Source organism: Balaenoptera ricei, chromosome 1 (genome assembly GCF_028023285.1).
Source record: "Balaenoptera ricei isolate mBalRic1 chromosome 1, mBalRic1.hap2, whole genome shotgun sequence".
In the NCBI taxonomy this organism is placed as follows: Eukaryota; Metazoa; Chordata; class Mammalia; order Artiodactyla; family Balaenopteridae; genus Balaenoptera; species Balaenoptera ricei.
Window position 1 is genome coordinate 58,272,163 of NC_082639.1, and position 14,666 is coordinate 58,286,828.

Here is a 14,666-nt window from a genome sequence, read left to right on the forward strand (position 1 = left end):
GACAATATCTCTCATATATATTGTTGTGAAGACTAAGTAAGATGCCATGTAAAGTACATACAAAGTCATACAAGGCAAAGATCATTCATTTTCTTCCCAGGAAGATTTATACTTGAAGTCTCCTCTCTCTATTGAGGAGTTTTGTTGCTGTTAAGTTACAGTAGCAAGAACAGTATAATAATAAATATGTATACGCGTGTGTATGTCATATATATGATAGATGTTTGATATATATTTGATTATACATGACGTATAATTATATATGATATACAACAGTATTACATAATAATATATTTATGTTTATATATACACATAACATACATTACTTTCTATATGCCAGGCACTTTAAAAAATTTTTTCATGCATTAACACCTAATCTGTACAACAGCTTTATGAGATTGTAATATTATTATCCCCATTTTTCAGATGAGGAAAGTGAGGGACAGAGGAGTCAGTAACTTGCCCAATGTTAGTCAGCTAGTAGGTGGACTCTGGGTTCACATACAAGCAGGATGTGCTGTCCTCCATTATACTATACGTTCTAAAAGATCTTAAGCACAGGGTGAGAGGGGTGTTTCCAGCAGTCAACACCTCTGAGCTGAACAGACTAACTCAACAGGTGTTCACACACTGGGCCCTCACTTGGTGGCAATATTGTGATGACCTATGGGAAGGCACTCAATAAGGATGCCACTGCTAGTATTAGAGGGGATTCAGGTACCAGGAATTGAATCAACTGAGCTCTAAGATCTCTCTCTTCCAATGCTGAGATTCCACAGTCCCATGTCCTAAAAGCCTGAAATAGCACAGTGAGAAGCAGCTCTGGGTCAGTCATGGACACCTGGCTCCCAAGCTGGTAGCTGTGGCATCATGGTCTCTATTTGCCACTGCCTGGGCATGAGGGGATAGAGAGGCATGCAGAGCCACTGAAGAGCCCATAAAAGCCTAGAAGAGATGCTGAGAAAGACAAAGAGTTAGAGAAAGTAACACATGGAAAAAATAACAGAAATTGCCATACACGTGCCCAAAGTTGTACAGTATGAGTATGTTCATTGCAGCATTATAAATAGAAGCCATAACGTAACCTGCCACCAGGGGGCCAGGTTAAACATTTGGGTATATCTGTACAACAGGATGTTATGCAACTACTAAAAAAAAATGAGATCTATATGTGTCTAACATCTCTAATATATTTAAAAGTGAAAAAAAGCAAAGTTTGTAGTAATTGTCTAAAGTGGGTTCTCATTTGTATAAAAAGATGATTTTATACACACACACACAGTCTCCAACATGTGCACAGGATATTTCTGGAAGCCTAAATATGAAACTGATAATGGTGGTTGCCTTTGGGGAGGCAGCTGTAGGCATGAAGCCCACTTAATTTTTATTACAAATTCCCTTCGAACTTAAAAAAATTTTTTTTACAAAACTATGTGCATATATTTCTCTTGCAAAAATAACCAGTAAATTAGAAAATTTAAAAAAAAAATTAAACATGCCATCTATGATGGCCTTGTGGCAGCCTCAGAACCCCATGTCACTTGACCCTTGAAGGGGTAGACTGTTTTTAAAGACCCAAACTGCTCTCCTGGTGACAGGCTGGGGCAGACATCAGAAACACAATAGTCTTTCACCTCCAACAAAATGTGCTTTAAGTTCTCAGACTTTACATCCCCCTACCATTTCTTAAAATGTGGCTAAAAAGCCATGGGTCTTAAAGCTCTAGAGGAGAAGGCGCAATCATAAAGGGGATCACTGGGATGTTATCCATTTTGAGCTTGTAAAAGCTTAAAATAGTTTCCATGATGTACCTGAGTTATTAGTGGTCCAAGACGCCTTGCCCCAGGACTTGTCAGCCAGGGGGGCTGCTTTGTAAAGCTCTGAGGAGCAGCCTCTATTGATACTGCCAAAGCTTTCAAGAAGGCAGAGCCTCGCCCTGTGAAAACAAGGTGATCCTCATCCAGTGAGATCTCTTCCATAGCAGTGGTCGCAGCTGCCAGTCATGTTCCAAGCCAGACCAATGTGCCAGGGCCAGTTTGCATAGCGATAGGAAAAGAGCAGGCTCCCGAAAGAAAAGTACACACGTACCCTCTGGCTGCTCAGGGCCCTTTGCAGAAGTTTACCCTAAGACAGCATTGTCATTCACTTTGGGGACAATTGCCATGCTCAAGGCAAGGGTGGGGACATCAGAGGCCAGTCCAGACCAAATCATTCTTGCACAACTTGGCATCTGACAGATGAGTGATCCAAAGGCCAGAGAGGTAGATTGAGTTTTCCCAAGCCGTAGAGTCTCAGAGTTGGGACTAGTCCTCAGGGTTTGCCCTGTCCTAATGCTATTTTCTGTTATCCTCCTCCTCCCTTAAGGCATGGTCCCTACTTGCAGATAGCTTACAGACATGTTAAAAAAAAAAAAAAAAGTGACAGTATAAAGCTTCTTGTGCTAAGAACCTAACAGGTGGCTTCTTTGCTGTTGTAGGAATCCAGTGGAGGGAACAGTCACTAGGGGCTTCATGAAAGCAGGCTTCAGAAAGATCTGCTTCAGAAAGATCAAGCAGTCAGCATAAAACATAGTTTCAAGGACGTAAAGAGAGCCCAATAAAGCCTGTAAAAAGAAATGTTAATAAAGTGCTTGAACTTGACTCAGGAATCAGTAATAAGTTTGGAAAGGAAAGATACGACACTGAAGAGCTAGTAACCAATTAGATGTTGAGAAAGACAAAGCAAGAAAAGTAACAGATGAAATTAGCTGTAGGGAAGACAGGATGAACGTCACTTCCAAAAAAGTTATTCCAGAGGGGTCTTTCTTAAGAGCATAACTGACAAGGATATTACCCTGCCAAAAAACCTTCAGTAGTGGTATCAAAGCCCAAACTCTTTAGCATCCCATAAAAGTCCCTTCATCATGTAACCTCCTTCTATTTCTGAAGCCTCAGTGTGCCTGTCCTAAGAAAGAACTAGCAGGTTCCAGAATAGACCAATTCTCCTTGCCCACCACCTCCTTACCTGGAAAATACTATACATCTCTCAGGATTCAGCTCTAGTGTGACCCTTTTAAAGTCTTCCGTGCCTCATCCCCAGACAGAAGCAAGCTCAGCCCTTCCTTTGCACCCCCCATACCCTCTCTGCTAGAGGAAAAGCAGCTAGGGCAGTTTGACTCACCAGAAACAAGTCTAGTTGAAGGCTGAGCAGGGTAGCGAATCACTCACTGGCTGGGGTTGAGAGGAGTCCACGGCTCCTGCCTGTCTGCCTCCCCAACAGTGTTAACTGCTTCTCTTACCTCACAAAGTAAAGGCCCACAGTGTTCTGCCTCGAGCTGACTAGGCAGTGCAGGCTGCCAGGCCTTTTGGAACCCTGCAGAAGTCGGTCGTCAAGGCTACTTACTCAACATAGCCACATGAGCTTTTTCCTCCCCTTTCTCAGGAGAAGACGCAGCTGGCCTTGGATAGGCTCCTGACAGACTGGCCCACTCCCGAGGAACCTGAGCCCCTGGTCATCAACAAAGTCCTTCACCAAGTGAACCCAGCCTTCAGACGTCCCCATCACCCCAACTGGCCAGAAAAGGGACAAGGAGTCCAAGGTCACTATACCTCTGAGGAAGACACAGGATACAGTGCCTCGAGCCCCCCAACTCCGAGAGCTCTCACAGCAGAGATGGGACAAGGCGTGGATCTGTACAAGGTGCTGGGGAGCAAGGGCCCTGACTCAACGCTGGGAAACCCAGCCAGCCCCTCGACAGTCCTCCCAGTGGACTACCTTCCTGCCCATGAGGGCTACTTACCCTCCAACATAGATTATCTCCCTTCACCTGAGGCTCCCATAACTGACCCTCGGGAAGAACTGCCTCAGCACATCTCTCTTTCCGTTTTCCCCTCGAGTTCCCTTCACCCACTCACCTTCTCCTGTGGTGAGAAGTTGACTCTGGATCAGTTAAAGATGGGGTGTGGTTCCCTCATGCTCTGAGTGGCAAAGCTTGAAGTTTGGAAAGTCGATGTGCCTCCAAGTGACACAGCGTGCCCCATCTCCCCAGCCACCTGCTCCAGTGGTCGTTACGTCTGGGTGCTACCATCAGGTCTGGTTGCAGCTAGAGGGCAGGCAAGCCAACTCAGGGTGAATCTCACCTCAAGATACCTCATCTTGACTTCTCCAGAGCCTTAAGATCACATCCTCTGCTGTGTGGACCTAGAGACTCCAATCTGGGTTCCTGCAACTTTCTTGGCTATGTTGGCCAGAAAGGAGAAAGGCAAGAGTGGAAACCAAAACTCTTACCAGCAATGGCAGATAGTCCAGAGGACCATTCATTCAACAACTATTTACTGTTGACCCTGAATAATATGTGTTTGAGCTGCATGGGTCCACCTATATGCAGATTTTTTAAAATAATAAATTCTACAATACTACATGATCCATTGCTGGATGAACCCATGGATGCAGAACCACAGATAAGGAAGGCCAACTAGAAGTTATATGCAGATTCTCAACTGCACAGGGGAGTCGGCATCCCAACCCCCACATTGTTTAAGGGTCAACTTATAAAGCAGCTACTACAAACCAGGTCTTATGTCTAGATCAGTACTGTCCAACAGGCCTGAGATAGAAATGTTCTATGTATAGCTGCCCTGTTTGATCCAACAGATACTAACCACACTGGCCATTGATCACTTAGGGGTGTACCTCTAGTATGACTGAGGAACTGACTTTTTATTGTAATTAAAATAGTCACATATGACACTTGGCCACTGTATTGGAGAGCACAACTCTAAATGATGGACATATTAGTGAGAATTACTGGGTACCTTCAAAACAGATAGACCTAGTTTTACATATGCAGGCATAAAGGACCCCGGTGAACGCCAATATAAAAGGGCTCCCAAGATGGTCATGGTTGTCCTTATTTGTAGAAGCCTAAGAATGTACCTTTTCCTTAGTTTTGCTCGTTTGTTTTATTTTGCCTTCACCCTTTTTCAGTGAAAGCAGCTTGATGGTGGAAAGCTACTGCTAAACCCACTGTAGGACCCTGGGCAAGCAGCCTCCCCTCTCTGAAATACAATGTCTTGTAAAAGAGTGGGCCAAAGCTTCTCTGACCCCTTGTGTTTCCTCTTCTTTCTGCTGCAGCTGATACTGCCTTTAGGACCAGGGCTACCTCAGGGTCTAAGACCAAACTGCCAAGATTGCACTCATAAGTCATCCCTTCTGAAGGCATCCCGCTTTCCTTCCTCAGGAAAACTCTTGAGCTGGTCCTCAGACAGTTCAAGTTGATCATGGAAGATAATTCTCTTTTCCCCAGCATGAACTTGGAAAACTTTAAAGATGTGGCCTCTGGCTTATCATCCTCCCTTCACCCATCACTGCCTCTATCCCTTAACTATAGGCACTTCTGCTAAGCTGACAGAGAAGAATCTTAGTCTAAATGCTAATAGTACTCTTTGCAAACGAATGGGATGAAAGGTCCAGGAACCATTTTCTTAAATCCCTGTCAAGCCTGGGTCCTACACCCTACCACCATCCCACCCAAACACTGGAGCTGAGGCGGGTTTGGTTTACCAGATGTCCCTCAGAGCTCTAGAAATTAAAATGAGTATTTGCTCTGCTTGTTCATGTTTAACACTTCATCCGTGCCTCCTGCTATTCCAGACTAACACGTTTAGTTCTTCCAAGCTTTATTTGAAAAGCTTAAGCTTCTTCCTTACATCTCCATTCTACTCTATTTAGCTGCTGTGTAGCACCCCCATACCATGGTGCCCTGCATCTCAGCAGCTTCAGTACTGGCTTGTCTGCACCCAGGATGTGGAGCCCCTTGACTGTTTGCAATGGGCCATGACAAAGCTGCCACCTTAGAAGCAGGCCAACCTATCACCTCTTGACAATAAGAGCCAACTTTTCTTTCTTGCAATACCTGCTTTTCCTATTACATACCTTTTGATTACCTGATAGCCATCTTAGTCACTCTTCCCCTACCCCAGGGGTCCCCAACCCCCAGGCCATGGGCCGGTACCGGCCCATGGCCTGTTAGGAACCGGGTCGCACAGCAGGTGGTGAGCAGGCGGGCAAGCAAGCGAAGCTTCATCTGTATTTACAGCCGCTCCCCATCACTCGCATTACCGCCTGAGCTCCGCCTCCTGTCAGATCGGTGGCAGCATTAGATTCTCATAGGAGCACAAACCCTACTGTGAACTGCGCATGCGAGGGATCTAGGTTGCATGCTCCTTATGAGAATCTAATGCCTGATGATCTGAGGTGGAGCTGAGGCAGTGATGCTAGCTCTGGGGAGCGTCTGCAAATACAGATTATCATTAGCAGAGAGGTTTGACTGCACAGAGACCATAGTAAACCAATTGCTTGCAGACTCATATCAAAACCCCATCAGTGAGCGGCAAGTGAAAACAAGCTCTGGGCTCCCATTGATTCTGCATTATGGTGAGCTGTATAATTATTTCATTATTTATTACAATGTAATAATAATAGAAATAAAGTACACAATAAATGTAATGCACTTGAATCATCCCGAAACCATCCCCCCTCCCCCCACCCTACCCCCGTCCATGGAAAAACTGTCTTCCAGGAAACCAGCGCCTGGTGCCAAAAAGGTTGGGGACCGCTGCCCTACCCCTTTGGCCTCAACACACAGGTCCCAGTCTCCCTTTTACCCCCTACACCTTTTCCCCTCCCTTAAAGCTCTAGGTGGTACTGCAGTCCTTACTTGCTTTCCTAAAAGGTGAAAAAAAAATTTTTTTTAAAGGGAGAGTTCCTTGACCCCTAAAGGCTCCTTCTAAGGATGCAGAGGCCTCCTCAGTGCTCCCCTAGCATGATGCACTTACTTCCTCTAGTGGACTGTAAATAGCTGGAAAGCAGGAACCATGGCAATCTCCAGCATCATGCCTGGTCCATAGTAGGCTATCAATAAAAAGTAAAAGATGTCTTCTGCCACCACTTCCACCTTGTTCCTTCTATTCCAGAAGCCAGTCCAGCTGTGCCTGCTTCCTCTTTATTGAGACAATTGCATTTGCTTATAATCTCTTCATTCCCAACCCCCATTCTACCCTACCGTTTATTGACAGCACTACTGTAATACATGTAGCAGTTTCTTATATTAAAAACATATTTGAACATGCCTTTGGCTGCTCACTCTGCCAGATAAAATGTCCTCTTTCCGTGAATGACAGGATGGGTAACCTCATTCTGCCCTTGCCCCAAATAGTTTTTATAATCTCCCTTCCTGCCCACACACAGTCAAATTCCCAAATCAGATTGCCTAGTTTACCAGGACTAGGTAGAGCTCACTAATATTCATATAGCCAGGCTTTCATTCCTCAGGAAAATTAGCAACTCTTTAAATCCTCACTCCTGATATGTATCCAAAACCCAACCCAGAAATCTCTGCTCTATTGAAACACATCAAATTCCTTAATTCTCTGGGACCTAAATACTACAAATAGAGTCCAAGTTCATTCTCAATGAATTCATGGGAATCTCTACCAATTCCTGTGTACAGATCATTACCCTGAATTAAAAGGGCCCTCTTTTCCAGAAGCCAGAAATTCTATTTCCTGGGCCTCTGTTTTCCTTATAGGCAATAGGAAAGCCAAACTGGCGTTATCTGGTTCTTTCCCTTTAGTGCCTTTTCCCCTCCACCCTGTCCCAATTTCTCAGCTTCCATTAATAGCCTACAGCTGCAACTCTCCAATTCCCAGAGGCCAGTGAAAGAAATGCCAAACTAGGCACATTCTATTCTAGTCAATCCCCCGTGTTTGATTCTTGCTTTTCTCCATCAAGCTCTTTTTCTTTCACCTGACGTAGTTGTCATCTGTCCCAGTATCACTGCTCAGGCCCTCCAAAGGAGCCCTGTTTTTCTCTTCCTAGCCTGCAGGACACAAAGACATTCACATTATCCACCCTTATGAAAGGCTGATAGGTGAACCCTCAAATTAATCACTCTCTAGAATAAAAGAGATCAGAAAGGCCTCTTCTTCACCCTAAAAGAAAAAAAAAAAAAGATAAGCAATTTAATCAATTGGCCAACTGATGATGGAAAGAAACAAGTCATATTTTTACATCACAGCCTACACGGGAATAAATTTCCAATTAAAACTTTGCAAAACACACACACCAAGTTAGATAAAAGTATTTGCAAGATATGCCAAGATAACTTACTTAATAAGGCACTCTTACAGATCAATATGAAAAAAGCCAACACTTCAAAGAAAAATGGAGTGAGCAACTCATAAAATACATATAAATGTCCAATAAGCATGAAAAAAACTCCAGCTGTAATCAAAGAAATAAAAATTAAGTACCATTTTTCCCTTACCAAATTAGCAACAGTAATGAAAAAATTAGCCACTATTAATCAGAGAACTGCGGTTGGCTACAGGAATGTTAGTTGGCTCTTTTCTGGAGGCACCTGGGCAATATTCAATAAAATTTGACTAGCAATGTAGACTAAAGAACAGTACAAATATCATAAACTCTATAAAAGATTTATCACAGCACTGACTATAATGGGGAGAGGAACCTAAATGCCCTTCAGTAGGGACCTGGTTAAATCACGCATACAATGAAACACTGAATTTCATGGAGTCTAAGACGCCACCAATTTTAGGGGACACCTCATTACTTTGCTATGAATAGGGAAAAAATGCAAATTAAACTGTAATATGCCATTGATTGCTATGGTGCACACTTCCCCGCCCCCTCCACATTTTAACATGCCTGAAATTGGGATGCATCTTAGAATTGATGCAAAGCATACTATGCAGCCTTTTAAAAACCATAAGAATGTTTGACATGGAAGTGGTTAAAATGGCTGAATAGAATCATCTCACTTTCATAAAGCAATGCAAAAAAAATCTAAATATACACCAAAATGCTAAGTGACTACATCCAGCCACAGGTTTTTAAATTACTTTTGCATTCTTTTCATCACAAAGGCTTATTACTCTCAGAAGTGGGGAGTCAATGAAATATAAAATATTACCAATTTCTTTCCAAAGACCTGAGACAGTGGGTCCTAAAGACAGACACTAACCACTTTCTTTATGGCCCACGTCTCTTTCATCCTCCACCTCCTCTGTCTGGCACTTCCACCCTTAATACTCCTGTCAGAGGGTAGAAAAGACAAAGTAGCTTCCACACTAGGTGAGGGGGGTGGGGTGGGGATGTTAGAGTAATAACTGAAGCATTGGATCTTTGAAATACAAAGTTTATATAAAAAGCCAAATTTTGCCTTATTCCCATTCTAACAGGAATTGTTAATAATGATCAATGACCTCTAACACAGTACTTAATACATGCAGTTTTTAAGGGGTGTAAGGCGGTTCTCACCATGACTGGTTTAAGGTAGGTGTTATCTCCACTTTAGAGATGAGGAAACTGTGATACAAGTAACTTAACCAAAGTCACACAATTAGTACCTGATACCAGTCTGGTTTTAGAGCATAATTTTCAACTACTTTCTTTTCTGTGCAAGTGACTGCACAAAAAATTTATATCGATTGGGGTTCCGACTGTAGTTGACTGTTAATTGTGATTCCATAAAAATCTTTGAAGCTGTTACTAGGTAACCAAAACCTGGCATCTCTGTACTTCTAAAGTTCTAGAGCCTTCTTGGTTCTTGAGAAATCTACCCAAAAAGCATATGACACCAGGACAAATCTGGCACTCCTGAATTTGCTAACTTATCTACCCAACTAATCCAAATCCTACAATACAAGGCACACTGTGTAGGCCACAGAAGGGAAATAACACTCCAGAGAAAGTCCATTATTTTAAGGAAATTGGTAAGTATTTAAAACTATGAATCAAAACATTATGCCTTTCAAACAGAAAAGTAACCAGAGCAGTGTGTTCTCTCTTTAATTAAAATAACTATAACCCCATCCAACTTACCTGATTTTTTCCAAACATGGCTATTTCTTAAGTAAAAAGGAAGTAGGGCTGCATTTGACTCAATTGTGTTGCTTGTATGAATTGCTGAAACATAAATGCCTTTCCTTCATTCTATGGTAATTAGCTCCACATTTTGTTAATGGTCCTTTCTTTTATTTACAAGTGGCAAAACCATTCTTAATTTGGCTCCGAGATTTCAATTGTATCTCCAAGAAACATACAAACCTATTATGTGCTACCTTGGGGTTCCTTTACATCAATTCTGGCCACTTTTCAATTTCCGCAACTGTAAGGAATTCTTCCACAAGAGACCTGGGCCTTGCCTAGGCAAGAGAATGTCAGGTGAGGCCCATAATACCTTCCCTTTTCCAATTTCAGATATTTTGCTACCCATAGGTAATTGGACCCAATGAAATACTATAAAAGCTGTTATGAGATTCTCACAGAGACTAAATTGTTTTCAAAGGCCCTGAATTTTCACCAGAAAGGTAGAACACCCACAAGCCGAACATTTTCACTAGTTCAGAAAACTGCAAAAACATTCTTCTGAAATTGGATAAAAATTGTAACAAAACACACTTGTTCCTTTAGGAAACAAAATCTAATTCACTTACTAAAATGTCAACTATGTATCTCCCTGCACATTAGCTGAGAATGTAGCCTGTGTTAACTAGAGGGTTTTTCCTGTGCTATCCAAAGCAAAGAGCCTGGAGACCCTCATCCCTAGCCAAAAAAATCTCTCAAGGTGAAAATAGTATGTCACAAGAGTTCATTTAGAAGCAGAAATCTTACTCTCCCCCATCACAAAGGGGGTTAGAAGACCATTTGCCTTTTCACAATACTGTAGAAAATACTAGTTTTCTAAGTTTTCTCTCCTTTCAGTCCAACAACTGCATACGACTGGATTCCTTTGCATACCTATGAACACTCCCTTTAGACTCCCTCTGGTCTATGGCAGGATAGCTTTCAGAGCAGTTGTATAGATGGTTTTTAAAAGAAAAAAAAAACAAACCACTTTCGACGTGCTTAAAATAGATAAAATAACTAGAAAGGATAATTCAGTCAGTAATTTCTCCAGCTACAGATACTCCTCAAACTTTTTCCTCTAAAAATCTGCAGTTATTTTTGAAGTTTAATAACTCTTAAGTAGCAAGAAACTGATATCCTGAAAAAAAGGTGGGGGGGACATCCATGCTTTGCTGTAATTGAGGTGCTGGTTATTTAAGTTCTTCAAGCAAATATTTTCACCTGGCATTATACAGCCTCCAAAGCACTTCTCTATTTCTGTCAACGTGACTTCCAGCTCTACCATTTGACTCAAAATGCGGGCCTGAGTGGGGGTGGGCCAATCCAACTGTTCAACATTAAACACTTTTCAACTACTGGATCTTGTCGATACAGTGCCAAAGTGCCACTCAATCTTCAAGGAATACTGTTATGAACAAAACACAGTGGTCTGAAGCACACACAATATACGTGGCTGGGTATGCTGATTCTCTTCGTATAATTAGTGACCAATGAACACCTGTATTAAAAGTAGTTTTATCCAATCCAGTCTTCCATGGCATATTTAAGAAGCTACTACAACTGTAGCACCTAAGTGAAGCCTTGATAAACAAGTACACAAGATCAAGCTGAAACCAAATTATCTGTAGTTTTTAGGAAAAGGTCTTCCTCTTTTACTGGGAAAAAAAAATGTGGAAGCTTCACTGGAAATTCAGAATTTCCACAGAAAAGACAAACCACTGTATCTCTAAACAGAAAGGTTATCTGTGTTTAGTTCATTTTGCCAGTCATGTAAGCCTAAACATTTTCAGCTATGAAATAGTGTTGGGGGGGTGGGGAGGAATCTACCATCTTCGTTGATGTGTTTAGTCAACCCCTGGCAGCCTGAGCACTTTGACAAAATGTCTAAACATGTGCTCATCTAACTTTTGTCAGTATGGTTGCCAAACAAAGCAACATTTCACTATAGATTATTACACCCAAGATGTGAAACAACGAATTCAACATGTAAAAGTTCCCATAATTTCTGACATTACTCATCAGCTAATAAAAAACTTGAGATCCAATCTGACAAAATTCTGGGCAACGTCAAGAACCAAGTTCAACTGGATCACTTTACACAAAATCTCCATTCTAGGTAGATGAAAACCTGTGCCATTTCTTCAAATTGAAGCTCTTTTTAGGTCCTAAAATCTGTAAGAGAAATCAGCAACAATTGCAATTAAGGTGAGAGTGTAAACTATATAGTGTATATTATACTATATATTGTATATAGTGTAAACAATACTGTCCAAACTACTTCCCAAATAACTTCTCAGTTCTCCAAATAACAAAATCCTAAATATTCACTAGCCCTTTGCTTTTCACATTTCCATACCAGTAACACTAAAGCAGCTATTTAAGGAATAAAGCCACAGCAAGATCAGTTCAGAGCAATTCTCATCACTTTAGGTACTGTCTGTAAATAGTTTTTAAAAATCCATAATGAACCAGAATTGTCAGATTAGTTATCAGCAAGTATCTCTTTTATGTTTTCCAAGCACAAGACTTGGAATACACATTCAAGTGCACCAGAACTGTCATACCCTCCCCAATGGGCAACAAAAGGGACAAATGTTACTGATTTAACACTACCTATGTAATTAACATCTCCAACAAAAACATAATTTGGTAAATTATTTTCTAACTTGAATAGGCCGTTTCTTACCTTTTCTTTCCATTTCAAAGCGAACAACTGACTTCCAGTTATTTTGTAAGACAGAAGCAAACAACTGACTCCCAGTTATTTAAGACAGAAGTAATGGCACAAAAGCTAGATTCTGCCCAGATAACCTCATGATTTAAGCTGAGAAATGCAGTCCTCAGAAGCCATTAATTCCCGCCCCAGTCAACCTATGGAGTTAGACATTGGTTTTCTTACCTATACAAAATATTCATAATTCTCATCTTACGGAAAAGTCAAAATTAGCACAACAGAAGGATCTTAGCACTAAGTGCCACTAAATGTGAAAAACTATAATCAGGCACTAAATATACTATTTTAGCAAATTTATACTTTCCTTAACAGCTTTCAGAATTTGCAAGCTAAACAATTTTTTAAATAACAAGATTTTCTTTACTAAGAAGCTATCAAGTATCCTGCCCTTATTCTGATTAGAGGTAAGGGGTAAAAAAAAATTTTTTTAAATACTTCTAATTTCACAACTTCCCAGGAGGTAGGGTGACTTAATCTGTACCTGGAAGTAAACTTTTTTTTTTTTTAAAGAATTTATATGTTGACCTGAGAGTGATGGCTTAGATCAGGGGTCAGCAAACATTTTCTGTAAAGGACCAGATGTTTTAAGCTTTGTGGGCTACACACATCTTTGTAGAATAATTTTTAATCCTTTTAAAATGTAGAAGCCATTCTTAGCTCAGGAGCCATACAAAAACAGGCGACATGCTGAAATCTGTTGACCCCTGGCTTAGACACAGCACTTATTTAAATGATACTCATTACTCATTTCCAATGTAGTAATGATTTCAATAATTTATATCCTAATCTCTTTCTGAAATTAAGCTTATCCTTTAGGTTACCTTTCCCTATATTACTGATCTAATGAATTCCTCTCAGCTTGACTTATTTCAATCACTTCTCCATATTTGTCTAACTTCGATCAAGTAAGATTCTGAAGCTGAGAGAACATGTCATAGGTAAACCCAGGCTGAGCAAAAAATCATTGAGCCCAAATTTCTGAAAGCTGCCACTTAACATACAGCTCAATGATAAAACCTGAAAGTTTTACAATGTTTACAGATTATCTCACTAATTACTAGATCTGAAAATTTGACTAGGGATTTTACTGCCTTGTTACTACTGTAAAGCATTCTAGTCATCATGTTCTGGGCTTTCACCAGTGAACCTGGAGATCTGGCTTGTAAGTGTTCCGACTCCCTAAACATTTATTTACACGTTAATCTCAGCAGAATTACAAATGTCTGCGTTAGAATCTATTTTCTAAGCATTTATTTACTTTCTTTACAAAGCAGAACTACAGGCATCTGAGAGCCTGAGAATTTGCTTTACCAATTACTTCAACGTTGGGATACAGATGTCCATTAGTATACCTGATATGATCTTACCTTAAAGTCAAAACCATTCCGGTTCTAGTAGCTCCACATTTCTAAGTTTTTTTTTAGCCCTTTACTATTTGTTGGTTCTTTCCATATAATGTTAGTGCTCTTAAAGATATATTTTAAAAATCCAATATACCGTATTCAGACTTTCTATGCAACTCCCTAACAGCATAACAAAATTTTTCTATTTCAGGACAACCATCTATAGCAATTCGAAAAATAACACAATCAAAATGAATACTTAATATTCTCCCTCCACACCCACACCAACAAGCCCCAAATGTATTTACGACTCGAGATATGTCCTGCCTCCACTTTTTAAATAAAACTGAGTAAACTTAGACATATAGTGCCTAGCAACACATTTTAAAATCTTTCATAACTCCGCACAGGTCTCAAAACATTATAAAAAAAGAGACCTTATCCCAATCATCAATGCAAACTGGAAACATGTTAATAAAAAATATAAGCTCTGGCATTATTTCCATTTAAAAGCATCAAAAGTTCATTAGAACATTCTATCAGCCACCAAAAAACAAACAACCCCCTGACATTCAGTATCGTTAACCTTCACACTCAAAAACATGGTTTGCTAAAAAGAAATGCCAATTGTCTTGTCAGTCCTTGAAATTCATTTTACAAGAACTTTCTTATTATAGTAA

General features: G+C 40.7%; 1 protein-coding gene across 3 annotated transcripts in view; it reads left to right on the forward strand.

The window, feature by feature from the left end:
* The window catches only part of IL12RB2 (interleukin 12 receptor subunit beta 2), a 68,090-nt gene extending 63,937 nt beyond the window's left edge, over positions 1 to 4,153 (forward strand). For 2 of the 3 annotated variants that reach the window (XM_059924307.1, XM_059924308.1), the window contains one exon: positions 3,421 to 4,153. In XM_059924307.1, the coding sequence (XP_059780290.1) occupies positions 3,421 to 3,960 (540 nt within the window). In that variant the 3' untranslated portion in view covers positions 3,961 to 4,153. The remainder of the gene's footprint in view (positions 1 to 3,420) is intronic. The other variant, XM_059924310.1, reaches the window with a different exon arrangement.
* The last annotated feature ends 10,513 nt before the right edge of the window (positions 4,154 to 14,666 follow it).